The sequence below is a fragment of the Oncorhynchus clarkii genome, chromosome 28 (genome assembly GCF_045791955.1).
Source record: "Oncorhynchus clarkii lewisi isolate Uvic-CL-2024 chromosome 28, UVic_Ocla_1.0, whole genome shotgun sequence".
Lineage (NCBI taxonomy): Eukaryota > Metazoa > Chordata > Actinopteri > Salmoniformes > Salmonidae > Oncorhynchus > Oncorhynchus clarkii.
In genome coordinates, this window is record NC_092174.1 from 24,429,888 (window position 1) to 24,456,128 (window position 26,241).

Genomic DNA, 26,241 nt, shown 5'->3' on the forward strand with positions numbered 1-26,241 from the left:
CGCAGGATGTGGCAGGGCTTGCAAACTATTACAGACTACAAAGGGAAGCACAGCCAAGAGCTGCCCAGTGAAACGAGCCTACCAAACGAGCTAAATAACTTCTATGCTCTCTTCGAAGCAAGTAACACTTAAACATGCATGAGAGTATCAGCTGTTCCGGATGACTGTGTGATAACGCTCTCCACAGCCGATGTGAGTAAGACCTTCAAACAGGTCAACATTCACAAGGCGGCAGAGCAAGACGGATACGCTGAACAACTGGCAAGTGTCTTCACTGACATTTTCAACCTCTCCCTGTCTGAGTCTGTAATACCAACATGTTTCAAGCAGACCACCATAGTCCATGTACCCAAGAACACTAAGGTAGCCTGCCGAAATGACTACCCGACCCGTAGCACTCACGTCTGTAGCCATGAAATGCTTTGAAAGGCTGGTCATGGCTCACATCAACACCATTGTCCCAGAAACCCTAGACCCACTCCAATTTACATACCACACCGGCAGATCCATAGATGATTCAATCTCTATTGCACTCCACACTGCCCTTTCACACCTGGACAAAAGGAGAATGCTATTAATTGACTACAGCTCAGCGTTCAACACCATAGTGCCTTCAAAGCTCAAATCAAATTGTATTGGTCACATACACAAGGTTAGCAGATGTTAATGAGAGTGTAGTGAAATGCTTGTGCTTCTAATTCCGACAGTGCAGTAATATCTAACAAGTAATCCAACAATTCCCCAACAACTACCTAATACACACAAATCTAAAGGGGTGAATGAGAATATCTACATATGGATGAGCGATGGCTGAGCGGCATTGGCAAGGTGCAATAGATGGTGTAAAATAGAGTACATACAGTTGAAGTCAGAAGTTTACATACACCTTAGCCACATACATTTAAACTCAGATTTTCACAATTCCTGACATTTAATCCTAGTAAAAAATCCCTGTTTTAGGTCAGTTAGGATCACCACTTTCTTTTAAGAATGTGAAATGTCAGAATAATAGTAGAGAGAATTATTTATTTCAGCTTTTATTTCTTTCATCACATTCCCAGTGGGTCAGAAGTTTACATACACTCAATTAGTATTTGGTAGCATTGCTTTTAAATTGTTTAACTTGGGTCAAACGTTTTGGGTAGTCTTCCACAAGCATCCCACAATAAGTTGGGTGAATTTTGGCCCATTCCAGCTGTCAGAGCTGGTGTAACTGAGTCAGGTTTGTTGGCCTCTTTGCTCGCACGCGCTTTTTCAGTTCTGCCCAAAAATTGTCTATAGGATTGAGGTCAGTGCTTTGTGATGGCCACTCCAATACCTTGACTATGTTGTCTTTAAGCCATTTTGCCACAACTTTGGAAGTATGCTTGGGGTCATTGTCCATTTGGAAGACCCATTTGCGACCAAGCTTTAACTTTTGGGGTGCTTTGCTGCCTCCTGCAGGATGATGCTGCCACTCCTGTGCTTCATGGTTGGGATGGTGTTCTATGGCTTGCAAGCCTCCCACTTTTTCCTCCAAACATAACGATGGTCGTTATGGCCAAACAGTTCTATTTTTGTTTCATCAGACCAGAGGACATTTCTCCAAAAAGTACGATCTTTGTCCCCATGTGTAGTTGCAAACCGTAGTCTGGCTTATTTATGCCAATTTTGGAGCAGTGGCTTCTTCCTTGCTGAGCGGCCTGTCAGGTTATGTCGATATAGAACTCGTTAGACTGTGGATATAGATACTTTTGTACATGTTTCCTCCAGCATCTTCACAAGGTCCTTTGCAGTTGTTCTGGGATTGATTTGCACTTTTCACACCAAGGTACATTCATCTCTAGGAGACAGAACAAATCTCCTTCCTGGGCGGTATGACGCCTACGTGGTCCCATGGTGTTTATACTTGCGTACTATTGTTTGTACAGATGAAAGAGGTATCTTCAGGCGTTTGGAAATTTCTCCCAAGGATGAACCAGACTTGTGGAGGTCTACAATTTTGGCTGATTGGCTGATTTCTTTAGATTTTCCCATGATGTCAAGCAAAGAGGCACTGAGTTTGAAGGTAGGCCTTGAAATACATCCACAGGTACACTTCCAATTGACTCAAATTATGTCAATTAGCCTATCAGAAGCTTCTAAAGCCATGACATAATTTCCAAGCTGTTTAAAGGCACAGTCAACTTAGTGTGTGTAAACTTCTGACTCACTGGAATTGTGATACTGTGAATTATGAGTTAAATAATCTGTCTGTGAGCCTCCCGGGTGGCGCAGTGGTTAAGGGCACTGTACTGCAGTGCCAGCAGTGCCACCAGAGACTCTGGGTTTGCGCCAAGGCTCTGTCGTAACCGGCCGCGACCGGGAGGTCTGTGGGGCAACGCACAATTGGCCTAGCGTCATCTGGGTTAGGGAGGGGTTGGCCAGTAGGGATATCCTTATCTCATCGCGCACCAGCGACTCCTGTGGCGGGCCGGGCGCAGTGCGCGCTAACCAAGGTTGCCAGGTGCACAGTGTTTCCTCCGACACATTGGTGCGGCTGGCTTCCGGGTTGGATGCGCGCTGTGTTAAGAAGCAGTGCGGCTTGGTTGGGTTGTGTATCGGAGGACGCATGACTTTCAACCTTGGTCTCTACCGAGCCCGTACGGGAGTTGTAGCGATGAGACAAGATAGTAGCTACTAAACAATTGGATACCACGAAATTGGGGAGAAAACAGGGTAAAAAAAACGTACAAAATTTAAATAAATAATCTCTCTGTGAACAATTGTTGGAAAAATGACTTGTGTCATGCACAAAGTAGATGTCCTAACCGACTTGCCAAACCTATAGTTTGTTAACAAGAAATTTGTGGAGTGGTTGAAAAACAAGTTTTAATGACTCCAACCTAAGTGTATGTAAACTTACGACTTCAACTGTACATATGATATGAGTCATGTAAGATATGTAAACATTATTAAAGTGGCATTATTTAAAGTGGCATTGTTTAAAGTGACTAGTGATCCATTTATTAAAGTGGTCAGTGGGTCTCAATGTAGGCAGCAGCCTCTCTGAGTTAGTGATACCTGTTTAGCAGTCTGATGGCCTTGAAATAGAAGCTGTTTTTCAGTCTCTCGGTCCCAGCTTCGATGCACCTATACTGACCTCGCCTTCTGAATGGTAGCTGTGTGAACAGGCAGTGGCTCAGGTGGTTGTTGTCCTTGACAATCTTTTTGGCTTTCCTGTGATATCGGGTGCTGTAGGTGTCATGGAGGGCAGGTAGTTTGCCCCCGGTGATGCTGTGATACAGCCCGACAGGATGCTCTCAATTGTGCATCTATAAAAGTTTGTCAGGGTTTTGGGTGACAAGCCACATTTTTTCAGCCTCTTGAGGATGAAAAGGCGCTGTTGAGCCTTCTTCACCACAAGCCCACTATTGTTGTGTTGTCTGCAAACTTGATGATTGAGTTGGAGGCGTGCATAGCTACGCAGTTGGGGTTGAACAGGGAGTACAGGAGGGGGATGAGCATGCACACTTGTGGGGCCCCAGTGTTGAGGGTCAGCGAAGTGGAGATGTTGTTTCCTACCTTCACCACCTGGGGGCAGCCCGTCAGAAAGGCCAGGACCCAATTGCACAGGGCAGGGTTGAGACCCACAGTCTCCAGCTTGATGATGATCTTGGAGGGTACTATGGTGTTGAATGCTGAGTTGTAGTCAATGAACAGCATTCTTACATAGGTATTCCTCTTGTCCAGATGGGATAGGGCAGTGTGCAGTGTGATGGCGATTGCATCGCCTGTGGACCTGTTGGAGCAGCATGCAAACTGAAGTGTGTCTAGGGTGGCCGGTAAGGTGGAGGTGATATGATCCTTGACTAGTCTCTCAAAGCACTTCATGATGACAGAAGTGAGTGCTACAGGGAGGTAGTCATTCAGTTCTGTTATCTTTGCCTTCTTGGGTACAGGAACAATGGTGGCCATCTTAAAGCATGTGGGGACAACAGACTGGGATAGGGAGCGATTGAATGCTCTGAGGACGTGGCTAGGAATGCCGTCTGGGCCGGCAGCCTTGCGAGGGTTAACATATTTAAATGTTTTAATCACGTCGGCCTCAAAGCGGGCAAATAAGCTAAGGACCCTGGGACTAAACACCTCCCTCTGCAACTGGATCCTGGCCACCACCAGGTGGTAAGGGTAGGTAACAACACATCCGCCACGCTGATCCACAACACGGGGGCCCCTCAGGGGTGCGTGCTCAGCTCCCTCCTGTACTTCTTGTTCACTCATGACTGCACGGCCTGGCACGGCCAGGTTGAGAGCTTCAAGTTCCTTGGCGTCCACATCACCAACAAACTAACATGGTCCAAGCACACCAAGACAGTTGTGAAGAGGGTATGACAAAACCTATTCCCCCTCAGGAGACTGAAAAGATTTGGCATGGGTCCTCAGATCCTCAAAACATTTTACAGCTGCACCATCGAGAGCATCCTGATGGATTGCATCACTGCCTGGTATGGCAACTGCTCGGCCTCCGACCGCAAGGCACTATAGAGAGTAGTCCGCACGTCCCAGTACATCACCGGGGCCAAGCTTCCTGCCATCCAGGACCACTATACCCGGCGGTGTCAGAGGAAGGCCCTAAAAATTGGAAAAACTTCCCCAAGCCATAAGACTCCTGAACAGCTAATCAAATGGCTACCCAGACTATTTACATTGCCCCCCCACCCCCGGAACGCTGATGCTACTCTCTGTTATTAACTATGCATAGTCACTTTAATAACTCTACCCACATGTACATATTACCTCAATACCGGTGCCCCCACACATTGACATTGACTCTGTACGGGTATTCCCTGAATACAGCCCTGCTATTGTTATTTTCTGCTGCTCTTTAATTATTTGTTATTCCTATCTCTTACTTTTTTGGGGGGGGGGGGGTATCTTCTTAAAACTGCATTGTTGGTAAAGGGCTTGTAAGGTATTCGGCATGTGACAAATAAAATTTGATTTGAAAATCCCTTCCAATCCCCCCAAAGCTCAATGACCCAACAATTCAATCTTTCCCTCTCTTCAACAATGTTTTAACATGGCAAGTCAGTTAATAACAAATTCTTATTTACAATGACATCCTACCCCGGCCAAACCCTAACCCAGACGACACTGGGCCAATTGTACACCGCCCTATGCTGCTCCCTATTATGGCCGTTTGTGATACAGCCTGGAATTGAACCAGGGTCTGTAGTGGCACCTCTAGCACTGAGATGCAGTGCCTTATATCGCTGCGCCACTCAGGAGCCCCAATATAACAACACCTACTCCACCATTTCATTGACCACACACTCCAGACATAACTCATTCACATTCTTGACAACCAAATGTAATGAGTTCAATGTACAATGTCCTAAGTGCAATCGAGCAAAGACCACCTCGTTGTTCCTAATCTGACCTTTGAATTTTTGTCAACCGACCTTTCTTTGGAGGGCCTATAAATGCTAGCCTTGTGCTCAGAGTCCCATCTCTTCTGTCACACATCTATCAAAATGGCTCTGATCTTACATTTGGCCTCATCTCTACCCAGTGGAACATTCATATCAATTATATCTTGTTTCAAAGCTCTTTCAGCTAACTGGTCTACAATTGAATTCCCTTCCACACCCAAATGTGCTGAGATCTAGCAGAATCTCACTACTACACCCATTCTCTCAATTCTCCATAATAATATTAATACCGCCAATAGAAGGTCACTTCTATTAGATTTACCAGATTATAAACTATTCAATACAGTCAGAGAATCTGAGTATACTATAATTCTAACAGGTTGTACATCCTCCACCCACTGGAGGGCAACTATTATCGGCAACAGTTCAACTGAGTATACTGACAGTTCATCTGTTAGTCATCTACATACAGTATATGCATATCAAATTCAGGAACGTAAACGCCTGCTCCTGTGTGCCCACTGTCTGTGTCCTTGGGTCCATCTGTGAAAAGCAGTAAAAAAAGCATAAAAACTTCTACTAATGTAATTGTAAACTAGTTTTCCTATATCACTGACTTCTGACCAATCTTTCCATTTCTCTACCAAGGTTAGATCAACAACAGGATATGGTAGTAACCATGGAGGATCACCCCCTATTACCACAGAAGGGCCAACCTCCAACTCCCTCAAGACACTCTCATCGGCACGCTTTCAAACTGTCCAACCAAAACCACTGCCTTGTCTACTAGTATATTCCCAACAGTCATCTAGAACAGTAGCAGTGGGATGCTCAACCTCACAGCCTTTAAACCTAACCCAATAAGCGAATTACATTTTTTTTACGCCATATATCCATAGGCATCTCATCTGACTCCACAAGTAAGGCACATACAGTGCCTTGCGAAAGTATTCGGCCCCCTTGAACTTTGCGACCTTTTGCCACATTTCAGGCTTCAAACATAAAGATATAAAACTGTATTTTTTTGTGAAGAATCAACAACAAGTGGGACACAATCATGAAGTGGAACGACATTTATTGGATATTTCAAACTTTTTTAACAAATCAAAAACTGAAAAATTGGGCGTGCAAAATTATTCAGCCCCTTTACTTTCAGTGCAGCAAACTCTCTCCAGAAGTTCAGTGAGGATCTCTGAATGATCCAATGTTGACCTAAATGACTAATGATGATAAATACAATCCACCTGTGTGTAATCAAGTCTCCGTATAAATGCACCTGCACTGTGATAGTCTCAGAGGTCCGTCAAAAGCGCAGAGAGCATCATGAAGAACAAGGAACACACCAGGCAGGTCCGAGATACTGTTGTGAATAAGTTTAAAGCCGGATTTGGATACAAAAAGATTTCCCAAGCTTTAAACATCCCAAGGAGCACTGTGCAAGCGATAATATTGAAATGGAAGGAGTATCAGACCACTGCAAATCTACCAAGACCTGGCCGTCCCACTAAACTTTCAGCTCATACAAGGAGAAGACTGATCAGAGATGCAGCCAAGAGGCCCATGATCACTCTGGATGAACTGCAGAGATCTACAGCTGAGGTGGGAGACTCTGTCCATAGGACAACAATCAGTCGTATATTGCACAAATCTGGCCTTTATGGAAGAGTGGCAAGAAGAAAGCCATTTCTTAAAGATATCCATAAAAAGTGTTGTTTAAAGTTTGCCACAAGCCACCTGGGAGACACAACAAACATGTGGAAGAAGGTGCTCTGGTCAGATGAAACCAAAATGGAACTTTTTGGCAACAATGCAAAACGTTATGTTTGGCGTAAAAGCAACACAGCTCATCACCCTGAACACACCATACCCACTGTCAAACATGGTGGTGGCAGCATCATGGTTTGGGCCTGCTTTTCTTCAGCAGGGACAGGGAAGATGGTTAAAATTGATGGGAAGATGGATGGAGCCAAATACAGGAACATTCTGGAAGAAAACCTGATGGAGTCTGCAAAAGACCTGAGACTGGGACGGAGATTTGTCTTCCAACAAGACAATGATCCAAAACATAAAGCAAAATCTACAATGGAATGGTTCAAAAATAAACATATCCAGTTGTTAGAATGGCCAAGTCAAAGTCCAGACCTGAATCCAATTGAGAATCTGTGGAAAGAACTGAAAACTGCTGTTCCCAAATGCTCTCCATCCAACCTCACTGAGCTCGAGCTGTTTTGCAAGGAGGAATGGGAAAAAATGTCAGTCTCTCGATGTGCAAAACTGATAGAGACATACCCCAAGCGACTTACAGCTGTAATCGCAGCAAAAGGTGGCACTACAAAGTATTCATTTAAGGGGGCTGAATAATTTTGCACACCCAATTTTTCAGTTTTTGATTTGTTAAAAAAGTTTGAAATATCCAATAAATGTTGTTCCACTTCATGATTGTGTCCCACTTGTTGTTGATTCTTCACAAAAAAATACAGTTTTATATCTTTATGTTTGAAGCCTGAAATGTGGCAAAAGGTCGCAAAGTTCAAGGGGGCCGAATACTTTCGCAAGGCACTGTACATATGTTGATTTAAATGCACCAATACATATCCTTAAAGCTATATACTGGATTCTGTCCTGCTTCTGAAGCCGTCTTTGTCGCTGTTCCATAAACTATACACCCATAATCAATTGTAGTCCTGATAAGAGCGCTATAAATATCCATCAACGATTGTCAGTCAGCACCCAATTCATAACCAGAGACTGAGCACATAAGATTCACCACCTTCTTAGACTCTGTTTCAACATTTATGATATGATCTTTCTATGTATATCACTCATTTAACCATAGACCCAAATATTTGTTCTTAGAAACCCTCCCCATAGGCTAGCCATACAGAAACAACTGTATATTATCAGCAACTTTTTTTATTCGAGAATAACATACAAAACTTCACCACTGACAATTTAAAACCCCAGTCAATCATGTTTCAACATCCACTATAGCTTGTTGAATAGATTTGATCACATGAGAGTGTCCTCGGATGGGGCCACAGTGTCTCCTGACCCCTCCTGTCTCAGCCTCCAGGATTTATGCTGCAGTAGTTTATGTGTCGGGTGGCTAGGGTCAGTTTGTTATATCTGGAGTACTTCTCCTGTCCTATTCGGTGTCCTGTGTGAATCTAAGTGTGCGTTCTCTAATTCTCTCCTTCTCTCTTTCTTTCTCTCTCTCGGAGGACCTGAGCCCTAGGACCATGCCCCAGGACTACCTGACATGATGACTCCTTGCTGTCCCCAGTCCACCTGGCCGTGCTGCTGCTCCAGTTTCAACTGTTCTGCCTTATTATTATTCGACCATGCTGGTCATTTATGAACATTTGAACATCTTGGCCATGTTCTGTTATAATCTCTACCTGGCACAGCCAGAAGAGGACTGGCCATCCCACATATGCTCTCTCTAATTCTCTCTTTCTTTCTCTCTCTCAGAGGACCTGAGCCCTAGGACCATGCCCCAGGAATACCTGACATGATGACTCCTTGCTGTCCCCAGTCCACCTGACCGTGCTGCTGCTCCAGTTTAAACTGTTCTGCCTTATTATTATTCGACCATGCTGGTCATTTATGAACATTTGAACATCTTGGCCATGTTCTGTTATAATCTCCACCCGGCACAGCCAGAAGAGGACTGGCCATCCCACATAGCCTGGTTCCTCTCTAGGTTTCTTCCTAGGTTTTGGCCTTTCTAGGGAGTTTTTCCTAGCCACCGTGCTTCTACACCTGCATTGCTTGCTGTTTGGAGTTTTAGGCTGGGTTTCTGTACAGCACTTTGAGATATCAGCTGATATACGAAGGGCTATATAAATACATTTGATTTGATTTTGATTTGATGAGAGACATTCCTTCCCCTCTTCCAAATAGCTCCATCATCAGCATATAGGGTAGCCCCAATAACCCTACCTACATTCGAAAACACATCTTTAATCATAATGTTGAACAAAATAGGATTGATAGCACTGCCTTGAGGTATACCATTGTCAACTCCATAGTCATCAGATAAAATGGATCCAATTTTAACTTGAAAAGAGCGATTAAATAAGAAGGCCAAACCCCAGTTATATAATCTCCCACCAATACCAAGTCTTTCCATCTTAATCAATAGGCCTTCTCTCCACATCGTGTCATAGGCCTTTTCAATGTCAAAAAAGACAGTAGCCATTACTTCTTTCATGACCAGAGTTTTTTCAACTTCATTGCTCACCTTTACAAATGCACCCAAAGTAGATCTACCTTTACAGAATCCACTTTGACATTGACTCAATAAACCTCTATGTTCGAGGAAATATGACTGTCTATTGACTGTCATCTTTTCTATCAGTTTACACAAGTTTACACAAGTGCTATTGGTCTATAACTATCAGCATATGAAGGGTCCTTTCCAGGCTTTACAAAAGGTATTACTGCACGTTTCCAACCATAAGATATAACCCCCAATTCAAGTGGACTTGCTTCTTCCAGTCATCTTCTTCAACATATACCATACATCCCCCAGCTCAGTACCCCTGCCTATTGTAGAGCAGAACTGTCTCCATGTATTTATCTTCACAGACTTAATGACCCTTTGATCCTTTGGAAATCAACTAGACTCACAGGAGTCATGTTCCTATGCAACACTCTGTACGCCCTATATATTTCTTGAATAGCTGCAGTGCACTCTTCAGTACACCAAGGAACCACCTTCCTTTTGGACACACCGACTCATTCAAGGGTTTTTACAGGTCCATGACTTTCGTCATCCCCACCCATACCATCGGAACTATCATCCATGTCGACCACAGTCCAGCACAGCTGTTGCTAAAACCGCCTACCACAGTATAGAACAATGGATTATATATTTTTTGCTTCCTTGTTTGAAGTCGAACCTCGCTCATCCAAGTTTCTGCATCTCGAAAGGTCATGAAGTGATGTCGAAGACCATGCCTCCGGAAATTCCAATAAATGAACTTGCAAGAATTGACAAATCTTGCATTTATTTCCTCATCACTAGGTTTCCATCCAATTAGCGACATATTTTCACATGAATTCTCAAACATTCGCCTAAAGACAATATGCGCATTTACCCCACCAGTGTAGTTTCCACAAACTGACTTGTTTTGGATAAAAATCGTGATGACGTAGTGCACACAAATTGTATTTTTTCGCTCAAGTTTTAATGTACAAAAAATAATTCTAGAGTTCAATGTGTTTCTATTGCATTTTCAACACTACCAATATAGTTTTGTCATTGTGGTCACAAAAACTGTTGGGTAAAATAGCAAATGTGCCTACTCTGTGCTTGGCACATGGGCCAACAGCTCAGGTAGGCATGAGAGATTATACATTTATTTTACTAGTCAGTTAAGAACAAATTCTTATTTACAATGCTGGGCCAATTGTGCACCACCCTATGGGACTCCCAATCACAGCTGTGTTGTGATACAGCCCAGGATTGAACCAGAGTCTGTTGTGACACCTCTGGCACTGAGATATAGTGCCTCTGGCACCACTGAAGAGCCAGAATACTTGTATTTTTCAAATGGTAGTCAAGCAAGGATTATCATGTCACCAGAATAAGACCCTCAATTTTTATTGCGTCAAACTCATCAAGGTGCACCGCCCTGTTAAATTCATGATAATTGATTTACTTGGTTTCCAAGTAATAGTGGGAGGCCAGACTACACACCATATCATCACGTGACTCCAAGTTTACTTCGATATGAAGGTTATTGTATCAATATGTGCGCAAAAATTAGTTTCCACCTGCTTTTGTCGCATAATTATTTTTACTGACATAAAAGATTCCACCATGTGAACAAACAAATTACCTATCTGCATTGATAAAATTTAACTGAAATTTCCTGTTTCCATCATAGCTGTCTTGTTTTTTTTACAAGGTTTGACTTTACTCGCATAAAAACGTATATCAACTCTTGAAATACTCAGTGGTCTCCACCTTACTTTCGCTAGGGTGGCGATGTTCTTGATTCTATCCTGTCCTTCGAAAAAGTGTGACAAGATTTTCTTTTGGCGTTGATTATTCAGGAAGTCGACGTCTACCTTTTCCACCAATCAGACTAACGGATACTATTCCGCCACCATGATTACCTTCTAAATATTTTGAATAAACCAATCACTACACTGTATTTAGTCATTTAAAGAAGTGTCGTTATTGTTATTTTGAAATGTTGAATTTGACCTGCTGCAGAAAGAAACACTTACCGGTAAAGTTTGGGACGCTAAAGTACATTTTCTCAATAAAAACGTGTGGAATTAAGTTGGATTAAGTAGCGTAGCACACGTTTGTTAACACCGACATTGAATGTTTTGTTGAATGGAATGTAAATACTAAATGACGGGGAAAGGCAGCAAATTTGCCAGGTCGCTAACGTTCGCTAGTTAACATTATCCGTTTAATTTGATGTAACATTAGAACTAACGTCAGTGAATTGAGTTGGGAAAGATTAGCTACATGTGCATTTTATTTAGCAAAGTAACTATATACGTTTTTGTTAGTATAGTTAAACAAAAATGTGGATTTATTATTGTACCCTGCAGGGAGTCCGAAAGGCAGATTCGAACATGGCCCAATATGGATTCAAGAATGGCATTCATAGCATTCTGAAGCTTGATATGCCAATCACAAACGCGCCCATGGCGAGGAGGCAAAGAAAAGCAATTTCGGCCACGTCTACCAACAGTGCCAACACCAGCGCTCTTTAGCAGGTAGCTAACTATTATGCTTTTCACCTTTGCCCAACTGCATTTGCTTCTGTTTACTGTCTTTCAGCTGTCTATGGGTGTGGCACTGTTGGCTGTCAGTAGTTTCACCAATGGTTCCACTAATTTGCCCCTTCTCTCTTTCTTAGGTAAAAATGGTAAGTGCACAACTTCAAAGGCCAGTGGGGACTGTTACATTCCCACTAGGAATAACAAACAGATGGACTTGGGAAGCTTCCTGCTTTCAAAGAAAAATGAGCCTATGGCCACAAACCCCTCCACAGCAACATCAGTGACGCTCTTTAACATTGCACATCAGCACATTTTGTTAATGCATTGTAAGTCAACAGCTGCACATTTGTCTTTGTAGTAGAACCAGAAGGCTTGGTCTGTCACTCAATGGATATGACATTGGTGAGGCAAAGATCTTGCATCTGGGAGGAAAATCCTTGAATGCTCCAGAAGGTAGGCCTACCACTGGTAATGATGGTGTGACTTGTCAGTTGATTATTGATATCAAAATCTAATGTTCCATTCTTTTTCTTTGCAGGTTACCAGAACAACCTGAAAGTCCTCTACAGTCAAGTTCCTATCCCAGTCTGTCCCAAAAAGACCAGATACATATCATCAGTGTCCGACACTTTCTTAAAAGCTTCTGAACTCCAAAATGATTTCTGTGTCTCCCGCCAACACCACCACAAATGTCTAAAAACCTGTCTGGTGAGAAGGTACAGAGGGACTTATCCTAGAGGTATATCTTAGAGCTCCTGCCAGCACAGTAAATGGCCAGTAACCTACCTACCTGGAGAGTAGTCCTAGCTGTGAGTGAAACATGGGCCTGCTGTTTATGTAAATAACACATAGATTTCAGTGGGAAATTTGCAGAAAGTGATTAAAGCAACTCTCTCAAATTGGGATCCGGCCCTTTCATCTCTACTCTATCGACTTAATTTTATTAGTTGTGGTGGCAGGAGTGTTCTTTTAACTGACTTAACAATTTATTTACCTTTCTCTTCCCACAGATTTGCACCTACTGGACTGGAGCAGTCGGAACCTTTTAGCGGTTGCCCTTCACAACAGTTTACCTGTGAGACGCAGCCCAGGGTGACAGTCCTCCTCGCGCTCCATCTGCAAAGTTCATGTAAATGTCTGAAGTGAACACCCAGTACTCATCTAAATATTTGGCTTCATTGCAATGTTATGGTGTTGGGGAGAATAATTTGATGTTTTCTGTTTTTAATATTTCACCTGAATTTGACTTACCGTAGTTGTGGGATGTGGAGAACCAGAAGTGTCTACGCAGCATGGCCAGCCACACTGCCAGAGTTGCCGGCCTGAGTTGGAACGATTATATTCTCTCCAGGTAAAGAATCATGTCTTGAATGTCAAATTTGGAAATGTCAAGTCTCTGTCCTGCCAGGATCTTTTGTGATACTTATGCTCAAGATGTTCTAGTCTGTCTAAACAGGCAGCTCAATTCTAATCTTTTTCCCAATTATTCATCTTTTGACTAATCTGATCACTTCATTTGTCAACTGAGCAAAAATAGCGTTAGTGTTTAAACATTTTATGATTTGTTTTTTCAAGAGGCTCCAGATCGGGTCACATCTACCACCATGATGTGAGGGTAGCAGACCACCTCACCCTGTCTGGGCACTCTCAGGATGTGTGTGGGCTGAAGTGGTCCCCTGACGGAAGATACCTGGACTCTGGAGGCAACGACATGTGTGGTCAGATGTGCAGGATGGTAGTGGCCAAGGCAGCAGTTCTATCCACTTCTTCAGTGAGCACCAAGGAGCAGTCAAGGTGAACACATTTTGAACTTAAAAATATCTTGCTGTGAAATTCAAAACTACAATGTTATTATTGAAGGAAGGAGTTGTTTGTATTACATGACACTTTGCTGCACACTAATTTCTCTTGCAAAAATGTTTTAGGCTTTGGCCTGGTGCCCATGGGAACACAACATTCTTGCTTCTGGAGGTGGCACCAGAGACTGCCACATCCGCATCTGGAATGTCAACTGTGGCTCCTGCATCAATGGTCTGGACACTCGGTCTCAGGTAACTGCACCCACCTTGAACTCTAACAAAATGTACCTTGTTATTACCTCCAGGGCCTTGCTCAGTCATAGCCACATGTGTATTTGCATACCAGCCATTTTTGAAGTGTTTACTTTCCATAACTGCTATCCCGTATGATCTGAAGTTAACGAGTGTTCTAATCTGCCTTACAGATCTCCTCTTTGATGTTTGCGCCAAACTACAAGGAATTGGTCTCCAGCCACGGATATTCCCACAACAACGTAGTCATCTGGTAGTACCCCTCCTTGACTGAAGTGGCAGAGCTCAATGGTAAGTGTCAAATCAAATTTTATTGGTCACATGCAGATGTTTTAGCAATGCTTGTCTGAAACTGCTATTCATTCACTATGTGTAAACTTAACGGCTCTGTGCAGTTGTCATTAATGTCAGTTGTCAAAGAGCATTGTCTGACGCTGTAACTCTATCGTAGTCCATCATACTTCTCAGTGCAGCTCAAGCAATTTCTCCAACTATCAACCCATTCAAATTGAGGACTCGTACCAGAGCTGCATTGGTTGGGAATTGTGGGGAAGTCCGTGTTTGGGCTGTGTCTCTTGCAGATGGTCTCGGAGCACACATTTCAAACTAACCTTGGATTTATTCAGGTGTCGAAAGTTCAAAACAAACTTTAAACTGTTTTTATTCACCCCAGGTCATGAGGACAGACTGCTCGACTATTGTCACTGTATCTGGTGATGAAACTGTCCAGTTCTGGAAGAGCTTTGAGCTGGATCCAGTCAAAAAGAAGGCAAATGAGATGAAGTCCACTAGCAGCATTATACACACAGCTATCCGATAATGGACTTCTGTATTGTTTAAGTTATGGATCGCCTCTGAATTGTGTACTTTTTTTTTAATTCACTGAAAAATATTTTCTTGCCTTTGAATATTTTGCTGCCACTTGATAATGATTAATAACTAGTGTTATTGCAAATACTGTTAGGGCACTCAATGTTATTTGTAACCTTTTAACTAGTCAGTTGAGTTCAAAACCCTTTTCATTATTTTCTAGAGTGCATAATATTGGGCATGTTGCTGACTCAGCACAGTTCCTAGAACTTCTCCAATAGCTATTGCAGACAAATTTGGGTGTGAGTAATGTTCAGTGTCAAACAATGAATGCAATTTACCAGACATCCACTCTGATTGCCCTATTCTGGAAAGCAACAGGTGAGGCCTGACCTGGAGGCCCCTTATCAAGAATGCTGCTGTCTTGTGCCTCAAAGTAATGACTGAGTTGGTCAGTGACAAACGCCACCTCTTTGAAAGTAACTGTATTTACAAGTGTGTTCCAGTCAAACCAGAAGAGTCCATTTCAAGCCTGGGTTTGAGGTATTAGTGACGTACAGTTAAAACACACCATGTTCCCTAATCTACCCACAATTTAAAAGTGTGGCAAGTAGGGAATAACTGCCAAGTCCATAACGCCATTCATATTCCACGAACTGCAGATAAATATAAAGTGATCAGTAGCTAAGAGTATACTTTCTTGGAATCTTTGGCATTTCAGGCTCCTTCAGACAGTTGTTTCCCCCCTTCCAAAAGGACCAAACTAGACTTCCTTCACTTTGCCTAGTTGGTTATGGCCGTTGACACGATGTGCTGTCCCGTTGCTATTCTCCAGTGGCTTGCTGTTGATGACCACTGTAACGGCATTCTGCTTTAGCTTCTCCATAGTTGCCGTAGGCAGCCGTTTCCCCTTCACGTAGGCCTGAATCCAGAAGTTGGAGAATAGTAGGAAGAAGAAGGTGCCGTACATCCAGATAAGGTGGATGAACATGGGCACCTGAAAGTCACACTTCTCCATGAAGTAGTACTGAGAGATGTGAAGTGAGATCAGCACAAACTGGATCTATAGAAGGAAGAACATTTTGATGTGAAGTTTGCACGGGAGTCACCAATTCACAGCTATCCACAAATGCTCCCCTTTAACATACTTTCTTCCAATAGTACATCATTAAGAAATAACACCCACCAGCTGGATTGCGGTCATGTACTTCTTCCACCAGAGGTATTTTTGGAAGCGAGGTCCGGCAGCGGACAGGCCGTAGTAGGTGTACATGATGACGTGGACACAGCAGTTGACCATGGCATGGAACGAGCTCATTCCCCCTGCTGGAGGTTCACAAAGACAGTATTAAAACAAACGTAATCCGAGAGTAATTCTTAAATCACAGGGGGATAACAAAATAAATGTTACTAAATGGATTTTGTTTAGTGTTCTTATTCCCTTGTAAAATTGCAGAAGATTCATTGTGATAAAGATTTTTTAAACAACCCCCCCCCCCCACCAGCTGTAAGCACACTGCATTGGGATGAGGTCAGAGGTCAAGCTTACCAGGAGCAATGGTAATTCCCCACCACCACGTGAAGGGCATGAAGGAGTGATGGAAGACATGTAGAAATGTGATCTGGCTGTGTTTCTTACGCAGCACAAAGAAAAACTGAAAATCAGACAAGAGCTCAAGTTACTTAAAGCAAACATTGTTCAGAAATCTCCATTTGTATTTTACTAAGGGTGTCGGAGAAAGATGCAGTCAGAATATGTACAAAATCTAAATGATTTAAGCTAGCATCAAACATTTTATTCACAAACATGATAGAGAAATCGTTCTTACGGTGTCCAGAAGCTCAGTGAATTTAGAGAACAAAAACCACCAGGCCACTTGAACCATCTGACAAAAAGAGAAAAAAAAGTACAGACAAATAGCACAGAATAAAAATCACATATGCATATTTGAATGTAAAGTAAAACACACTTTTCATGGAGATGCAATACAGATTCTCTCAAAAAAACAACAAGATATATATACCCTTAGAGCCCGTGGGTTGCTTGAGTAGTCACACAGGTCACATCTCCAGGTAAAAGTGGTTCCCCATCCTGACATCAGGAACTGCAAAGGCAAAGCACAGAACTCGCTGTCACATCAATTCATAAACGCTGGGAAAAGTCTTACTACAGTATAGTATGTCTTCACAACAAGGCTCTTTGAAGAACTTTCATTCTCCTGAATAACTAAATGATTTGCTCACCTCATAGACTAGGAAGGCGTTTAGGGACACCATGCTGAAGTTATAGATGATCATGGCTGTTTTGAGGTTATATGGCTTGCGGTTGGCCATCAACAGAGGCCCTGCGTACAGCGAGAAGAACACATAGCCCATCAGGATGCTGGTCATCTGGAAGGGGGTCCGCATCAACGGGTAGGGCAACAACCGGTGGTCTGAGGACAAGAAATCAAGCAATTCAATTTGAGACCACAATACAGTATGGTACAAACTGCAAATCACCAAATTGATGAACATTTAAAATTAAAATAAAAATATAAACTCATGCGAAAGCACTCACCTGTTCTCTGCAATACATACTCATAAAACACCATAATATTGGATTCCACTTCTCGCAGCATCTTGATGGCCTCTTTTCTCCTTTATTCAGTCAAAAAACCCTGAAATATACAGACAAAAATACAATTAGCTTGAAAAAAAACATTTGATGGTGATAATGGCAGGTTATGCCTACAAGGGATGCAATAATGTGTACTGAGACCTATTGTAAGATGATGAACAAAGCACTGCCACATGGCCTCCCACACTAAACAAACAGGCAGCTGCACAGGCCCATCATATAACTGAACACGAGGCTCTGCTTTGATGACGGACTGATAATAAAACAATACAACACTTGCTTTATTGGTCCATTAGCACAGATATACTTTCTTATTGTTGTCACCGTAGTACCCAACATGACACATCACAGGCTGGAAGCAGCACAGGGGCTGCGGCAGAGCAGCTTCCCTGGTGCACTTAGGGGTAAAGTGCCTTGCTCCAGGGCACAATGCGGTAGGTAGTATAAGGGGATATTGATAGACAAACAAAAGCTTCACGACAATAAAAACCGTTGCAGAGGGCACTTTAGTCCATTTGGCCATGTACTGTATGTCAGTCAATGTCAAATAGATCCTACTGGGAATATTCATAAGTATCCTTTGTAATATTACTGTCACTTTTCTATAATAGCCAAGTGTTATATTCAACTATTAGCCATAAATATATAAAATCAGACTTGGGTTCAAATACTATTTCAAATATACTACCATTCAAAAGTTTGGGGTCACTTAGAAAAGGTCCTTATTTTTGAAAGAAAAATCATTTTTTTTGTCCATTAAAATAACATCAAATTGATCAAAAATACAGTGTAGACATTGTTAATGTTGTAAAAGACTATTGTAGCTGGAAACAGCAGATTTTGAATGGAATATCTACATAGGCGTACAGAGGCCCATTCAGCATCAGCAACCATCACTCCTGTGTTCCACTGGCACGATGTGATTGCTAATCCAAGTTTATCATTTTAAAAAAGTCTAATGATCATTAGAAAACCCTGTTGCAATTATGTTAGCACAGCTGAAACGGTTGTCCTGCTTGAAGCAATAAAACTGGCCTTCTTTAGACGAGTTGAGTATCAGCATGTGTGGGTTCGATTACAGGTTCAAAATGGGCAGAAACAAAGAACTTCCTTCTGAAATTCGTCAGTCTATTCTTGTTCTGAGAAATTAAGGCTTTTCCATGCTAGAAATTGCCAAGAAACTGAAGATCTGGTACAACGCTGTGTATTACGCCCTTCACAGAACAGTGCAAACTGGCTCTAACCAGAACAGAAAGAGTGGGAGGCCCCGGTGCACAACTGAGCAAGAGGACAAGTACATTAGTGTCTAGTTTTAGAAAGACACCTCACAAGTCCTCAACTGGCAGCTTCATTAAATAGTACCCACAAAACACCAGTCTCAACGTCAACAGTGAAGAGGCGACTCCTGGTAGCACCTCCATGCTCTGGACACTACACTGACAGACACAGCAAACCTTCTTGCCATAGTTCGCATCCTGGATGAGCTGCACTACCTGAGCCACTTGTGTGGGTTGTACGCTCCGTCTCATGCTACCACTAGAGTGAAAGCACCACCAGCATTCAAAAGTGACCAAAACATCAGCCAGGAAGCATAGGAACTGAGAAGTGGTCTGTGGTCACCACCTGCAGAACCATTCCTTTATTGGGGGTGTCTTGCTAATTGCCTATAATTTCCACCTGTTGTCTATTCCATTTGCACAACAGCATGTGAAATGTATTGTCAATCAGTGTTGCTTCCTAAGTGGACAGTTTGATTTCACAGAAGTGTGATTGACTTGGAGTTACATTGTGTTGTTTAAGTGTTCACTTTATTTTTTTTAGCAGTATATACACTGGTTTGCTGTGTCTGTCAGCGTAGTGTCCAGAGCATGGAGGCGCTACCAGGAGACAGGCCAGTACATCAGGAGACGTGGAGGAGGCCGTAGGAGGGCAACAACCCAGCAACAGGACCGCTACCTCCACATTTGTGCAAGGAGGAGCAGGAGGAGCACTGCCAGAGCCCTGCAAAATGACCTCCAGCAGGCCACAAATGTGCATGTGCCTGCTCAAACGGTCAGAAACAGACTCCATGAGGGCCCGACGTCCACAGGTGGGGGTTGTGCTTTACAGCCCAACACCGTGCAGGACGTTTGGCATTTGCCAGAGAACACAAAGATTGGCAAGTTCGCCACTGGCGCCCTGTGCTCTTCACAGATGAAAGCAGGTTCACACTGAGCACATGACAGACGTGACAGAGTCTGGAGACGCCGTGGAGAACGTTCTGCTGCCTGCAACATCCTCCAGCATGGCCGGTTTGGGTCAGTCATGGTGTGGGGTGGCATTTCTTTGGGGGGCCGCACAGCCCTCCAAGTGCTCGCCAGAGGTAGCCTGACTGCCATTAGGTACCGAGATGAGATCCTCAGACCCCTTGTGAGACCATATGCTGGTGCGGTTGGCCCTGAGTTCCTCCTAATGCAAGACAATGCTAGACCTCATGTGGCTGGAGTGTGTCAGCAGTTCCTGCAAGAGGAAGGCATTGATGCTATGGACTGGCCCGCCCGTTCCACAGACCTGAATCCAATTGAGCACATCTGGGCCATCATGTCTCGCTCCATCCACCAACGCCACGTTGCACCACAGACTGTCCAGGAGTTGGCGGATGCTTTAGTCCAGGTCTGGGAGGAGATCCCTCAGGAGACCATTCGCCACCTCATCAGGAGCATGCCCAGGCATTGTAGGAAGGTCATACAGGCACGTGGAGGCCACACACACTACTGAGCCTCATTTTGACTTGTTTTAAGGACATTACATCAAAGTTGGATCAGCCTGTAGTGTGGTTTTCCACTTTAATTTTGAGTGTGACTCCAAATCCAGACCTCCATTTGTTGATAAATTTGATTTCCATTGATAATTAGTGTGATTTTGTTGTCAGCACATTCAACTATGTAAATACAAAAGTATTTAATAAGAATATTTCATTCATTCAGATCTAGGATGTGTTATTTTAGTGTTCCCTTTATTTTGTTGAGCAGTGTATATAAAAATAGTTGAATCAATTTCAGAATAAGGCTGTAACGTAACAAATGTGGAAAAATTAAAGGGGTCTGAATACTTTCTGAATGCATCTACTATATAGGCTTTAGCATCGAGTCAAACTAAAATCAATCTGTCCACTTAACTAATAAAATCATATTCTCACAAACAGACAATGATTTACCCAAGCCTTGCTCAAATCATTCCCACCATGTTGTCATTGAGCTGTCAAGAATCCCAGAAAAGTGAGGGGGGAAAAAAATAAAATAAAAAAAAATAATAATAAAATAAAAAATAAATAAAATAAAAAAGAAATAAAAAATAAAAAAAATCGGCCATATTAACATAAGTAACCATGTTCATGAAATCGATAACTAGTAACATAACATTCATATACTGACTATCTCTGAACTCAAATAATATAATACCTTTGATGATACAGTGGTAGCAATACATGGTTTCAACATCTTCAGAAGAGGCAGGAATGCCAATGGTAGGAGGTGTTGCCGTTTATGTTCAGTCATATTCCTGTAAAGCTTAGAGAAGATCTCATGTCAAATGCTGTTGAAGTAATATGCCTACAGGTTCACCTGCCTCACCTAAAGCCCATTCTTGTAGGTAGTTGCTATAGACCACCAAGTGCTAATTGTCAGTATCTGGATGATGTGTGAAATGCTTGATAATGTATGTAATATCAACCTAAATATTGACTAGCTGTCAAGCTGCCCACCCAAAAAAGCTTCAAACTGTAACTAGTGCCTGCAACCTGGTTCAGGTTATCAGTGAACCTACCAGTGTATTTACAAACAGCATAGGAATGTATTGATTATATATATCTTAACTAATGCTGCAGAAATATGCTCTAAAGCAGTATCCAAATCCATAGGATGTATAGATAACAATATAGTAGCCATATCTAGAAAAACCAAAGTTCCAAAGTCTGGTCCTAATATAGTGTATAAGAGGTCATACAAGAAGTTCTATGCTGAAGATGTAAAGCATATTTACTGGTCTGTGTTGTGTAATGAGGAGCAACCAAACACTACACTGGACACGTTTATGAAATTAATAATTTCAGTTACTAATAAGCATGCACCCACTAAGAAAATGACTAAATTTATAAATCCCAGTGGATTGAGGAATTTAAACACGAGGCAAAATGAATGGCAAACAAGTCTGACACATCCATGCATAACTGACCAAATAACAAAAGACAAGCATTATAATTTTGCATTCTAAAATGTGAGTGTGGAAGAGGTGAAAATGTTTTGGTCTATCAATAATGACAAGCCACCGGGGTCTGACAACTTGGATGGAAAATTACTGAGGATGATATTGCCAATCCTATTTGACATCTCTTCAATCTAAGAAAGTGTGTGCCCTCAGGCCTGGAGGGAAGCTAAAGTCATTCCACTACCCAAGAATAGTAAGTCCCCCTTTAGTAGCTCAAACAGCGAACTAATCAGCCTGTTACCAACCCTCAGTAAACCTTTGGGGGTGAAAAAAATGGTGTTTGTCCAGATACGCCATTTCACAGGAAAAAATAAAAAACAAAATACAACACATTTTCTGAACGATTATACGAAAGGCATTCAACATGTACGGCACTTACACAAATTACGGATGATTGGCTACAATAAATTGATAATAAAAAAGGTGGGAGCTGTTTTGTTAGACTTCAGTGGCTGACATTATTGATCATAATCTGCTGCTGGGAAAACTTCTGCTATATTGTGGATCGAGAGTTACCCATCTAACAGAACACCAAGGGTGTTCTTTAATGGAAGCCTAATCTAGGTAGAGTCAGGCATTCCCCAGGGCAGCGGTCTAGGCCCCTTACCTTTTTCAATCTTTACTAATGACCTACCACTGAGAAAGCCTGATCGCTATGTATGCTGATGACTTAACATTATACACGTCAGATACCACAGCAAGTGAAATCACTGCAACACTTAAATAGCTGCAGTCAGTTTCAGAATGGGTGTCAAGAAACAAGTTTGTACTAAATATTTCTAAAACTAAAAGCATTGTATTTGGGACAAATAATTCACTAAAACCTAAACAAAACCTTATGAATAATGTGGATATTGAGCAAGTTGAGGAGACTAAACTGCTTGGGGAAAGCCTGGATTGTAAACTGTCATGGTCAAAACATATTGATGCCACAGTAGCTAAGATGGGGAGAGGTCTGTCCATAATAAAGCTCTGCTCTGCCTGCTTAAGAACGCAATCAACAAGGCAGGTCCTACAGGCCCTAGTTTTGTGGCACCTGGACTACTGTTCAGTCATGTGGTCATGTGCCACAAAGCGGGACTTACAATTGGCCAAAAACAGGACTGCACGGCTGGCCCTTAGATGTACATTGAGAGCGAACATTAATAAAGATGCATGTCAATCTCTCCTGGCTCAAAGTAGAGGAGAGATTGACTCCATCACTACAGAAGTATCAACATATTGATTGCACCGAGCGGTCTGTTTAAACTACTACTAGCACACAGCAGGGTCTGAAGAGACAGACACGCATACACACGATAACATACGCACTATACACACATGTACAAAAGGGCACACCCTTAATGTCTTGTGAAATGTAATGTTTTTTAAAATTGTATATATGGCAGTAGTTTTACAAAGTGCTTGTTCAGCAGTATTTAACATTTCCTTAGCTACTCCTTAGACAATGAAGTGTTCTCTCAATGACTAACATAGACAGTCAAACAGGTGAGGCAGAGAGGTGAACTGGTTTGAACAGCCAGTATGTGGTATGAGGTCACTAGATAGGAATGGATGAGGAGTTGATTGAGAAAAATGACAGGAAGATGGAATGGGATGGAGGTGAGCCGGCAAACTAAGGACAGAGAGAGCGAGAGAATGAATGTGGGACACTACTTTTTATGTCATTTCCATACAATGCAATAAAACCAATTGCACACATGACAAAGATGGGACAGTCATCATATCCACCAAGGGTCTCAATACAAGACCTACAGGCAAAAGTGTCATCATATCCACCAAGGGTCTCAATACAAGACCTACAGGTAAAAGGAAAACCTGCCCTGACAGTTTGGGTATGTGTTATAAGAGTAAAAAACTTGAAGTAAAGTAAATAGACAGCAGTGTTAGATGGAGTATAACACTGAGCATCACTGGTAACACAAGACTCACCTGCCGAGTTGTCCTGTACTCTGCCCAAATCGTCAGTCCTTCAGGCACATATACAAGAGAGTCACAACCACTGAGCTCACAATGATCCAGGCCCAGCAAAACAGAAGAGTCAAAGAGAGATTAACTGAAGAAAATAAAAAAAGAGTGCTTGTTTCTTCCTTGAAGTCCTCAAATGTTTGACGGTCTAGAAATAGGCCACATAAAGCCAGGGCAGATTAAGTCAGAAAGAGAGAGATGAGGACAGCTATATGACTCATTCAACTCAGATTTAAACCCTCAAGGCCAAGCACACTACTTAGTGACAACGCCCACCTAGTTTCAGGACCACACCCTGTTTCAACATCTAGACTCTCGCTCCCCTAACCACTACCTCTCTCTGATTGGTTCAGCAGAAAAAGAGGGATTGGCCATTGGTCGTCTGAGAAGGTTGTGTATCTGAAGGTAGTAAGTGAGGGAGAATCCAGTAGCGACCTCTTGAGAGATTGAATGGTCTCTTTGTTAAACAATGGCCCCCCATCACATAGCACACATGTATGTAACAAAAACTAACATCCCATATGTGACAAGAATGACTAATGAAAATGTAAAAGGATTGGAACATATCTGTCTTCCCATTGCTTGGGAGCTCAACATAAAATTGCAAAGCATTGATATTCAGGAATAATTTGCTAGCAACAATATAATTTGAGGAACTTTGCTCTTAGAATTTTTAGTACATGTTAGTGATATTGAAGTTTGAGAAAACATCAATTTCTGATGCTCCTATAATTTCCCTGTTTCAATTAGTATCATCATCAATCTTTACATCATTGTAATTCTGATCATCATAATCATAAAACCCAATCGTCAACCCAGAGTCAGAGCTACAGGTGAATAATTATGAGGCATGGGGATTTGACAAGGAATAATGGGGATTTAATGTGTCCCTACCCTGCCTGAGGGATCGTCACCCAGAGACAGGCACGGAGTTTGCGCTGGTGGGTCCTACTTACTGTACACCGCCACAGTATGACAGGTTCCACTATCTCCCAGTAGCACTGGTTCTACCTGTTCCTCAGGCACTGAGAACTGGTGATGGGCGTGGTAGTGGAAGAACGGCCTTGAAATGTACTCACTCATCCTTACACTGGAATTAAAGGGCGACTGGAATGAGAAGAATCTGGAAACGAGCAGTGTACAGGCAAACAAAGAACATACAAAAAGACATTGAGAACTGTGTGGGTTTACACAGTGCTTTAGGACTTTCACTGGGGGAAAGCACACGGGGGGATACTCTGTAAAAGGCCATATACAATCATCATTACGTGATGATTACCTGGCTGCTTACAGTTCATTTCCACATAACACAATTTGGATAGCTACATTAGCGTTGCTTTCATGTGGGTGTTAGCAAGCAATCAGGCTAGGTAGTGCTAGAAACAGTTGAAGTCGGAAGTTTACATACACCTTAGCCAAATACATTTAAACTCAGTTTCACAATTCCTGACATTTTATCCTAGTAAAAATTCCCTGTCTTAGGTCAGTTAGGAACACCACTTTACTTTAAGAATGTGAAATGTCAGAATAATAGTAGAGAGAATGCTTTATTTCAGCTTTTATTTCTTTCACCACATTCCCAGTGGGTCAGAAGTTTACATACATTCAATTAGTATTTGGTAGGACTGCCTTTATTTGTTTAACGTGGGTCAAATGTTTCGGGTAGCCTTCCACAAGCTTCCCACAATAAGTTGGGTGAATTTTGGCCCATTCCTCCTGACAGAGCTGGTGTAACTGAGTCAGGTTTGTAGGCCTCCTTGCTCACACACACTTTTTCAGTTTTGCCCACAGGATTGAGGTCAGGGCTTTGTGATGGCAACTCCAATACCTTGACTATGTGGTCCTTAAGCCATTTTGCCACAACTTTGGAAGTATGCTTGGGGTCATTGTCCATTTGGAAGACCCATTTGCAACCAAGCTTTAACTTCCTGACTGATGTCTTGAGATGTTGCTTCAATATATCCACATAATTTTCCTGCCTCATGATGCCATCTATTTTGTGAAGTGCACCAGCCCCTCCTTCAGCAAAGCACCGACACAACGTGATGCTGCCACCCCCATGCTTCATGGTTGGGATGGTGTTCTTCGGCTTGCAAGCATCCCACTTTTTCCCTCCAAACATAACGATGGTCATTATGGCCATACAGTTCGATTTTTGTTTCATCAGACCAGAGGACATTTCTATAAAAAGTACGATCTTTGTCCCCATATGCAGTTGCAAACCATATTCTGTATTTTTATGTTAGTTTTGGAGCAATGGCTTCTTCCTTGCTGAGTGGCCTTTCAGGTTATGTCGATATAGGACTCGTTTTACTGTAGATATAGATACTTTTGTACCTGTTTCCTCCAGCATCTTCACAAGGTCCTTTGCTCCTTCCTGAGCGGTATGATGGCTGCGTGGTCC

The 26,241-nt window shown here is 42.4% G+C and overlaps 1 protein-coding gene and 1 pseudogene across 3 annotated transcripts; one reads left to right on the plus strand and one right to left on the minus strand.

Annotated features, from left to right (window-relative positions):
• The first annotated feature begins 6 nt into the window (after positions 1 to 6).
• On the plus strand, positions 7 to 14,634 carry LOC139386734 (cell division cycle protein 20 homolog; annotated as a pseudogene).
• Positions 14,635 to 14,661: 27 nt separating this feature from the next.
• LOC139387302 (very long chain fatty acid elongase 1-like) lies at positions 14,662 to 24,020 on the minus strand. Of its 3 annotated transcripts, none has more exons than XM_071133419.1 (9): positions 23,802 to 24,020; positions 21,065 to 21,164; positions 17,565 to 17,664; positions 17,249 to 17,439; positions 17,029 to 17,109; positions 16,834 to 16,890; positions 16,554 to 16,659; positions 16,191 to 16,330; positions 14,662 to 16,067 (listed from the first exon to the last, which is right to left on the minus strand). In XM_071133419.1, the coding sequence occupies exons 3-9, from the start codon at positions 17,623 to 17,625 to the stop codon at positions 15,768 to 15,770; spliced, it is 936 nt and encodes a 311-aa protein (XP_070989520.1). In that variant the 5' UTR covers positions 17,626 to 17,664; positions 21,065 to 21,164; positions 23,802 to 24,020; the 3' UTR covers positions 14,662 to 15,767. The 3 variants fall into 3 exon arrangements, with proteins under 3 accessions (XP_070989520.1, XP_070989518.1, XP_070989519.1); XM_071133417.1 differs by having other exon boundaries at positions 21,065 to 21,172; XM_071133418.1 differs by lacking the exon at positions 21,065 to 21,164.
• Between the last annotated feature and the right edge of the window lie 2,221 nt (positions 24,021 to 26,241).

Bases quoted from the DNA above. Each gene is read 5' to 3' on its own strand.
- LOC139387302 (XM_071133418.1), bottom strand. From the start codon at position 17,625: ATGCTGCGAGAAGTGGAATCCAATATTATGGTGTTTTATGAGTATGTA. The intron at 16,891-17,028 runs GTATATATATCT...TCTTTTTGTCAG, and splicing joins GCAACCCACGGGCTCTAAGG to ATGGTTCAAGTGGCCTGGTG. The intron at 16,660-16,833 runs GTAAGAACGATT...TCTGATTTTCAG, and splicing joins TCACTGAGCTTCTGGACACC to TTTTTCTTTGTGCTGCGTAA.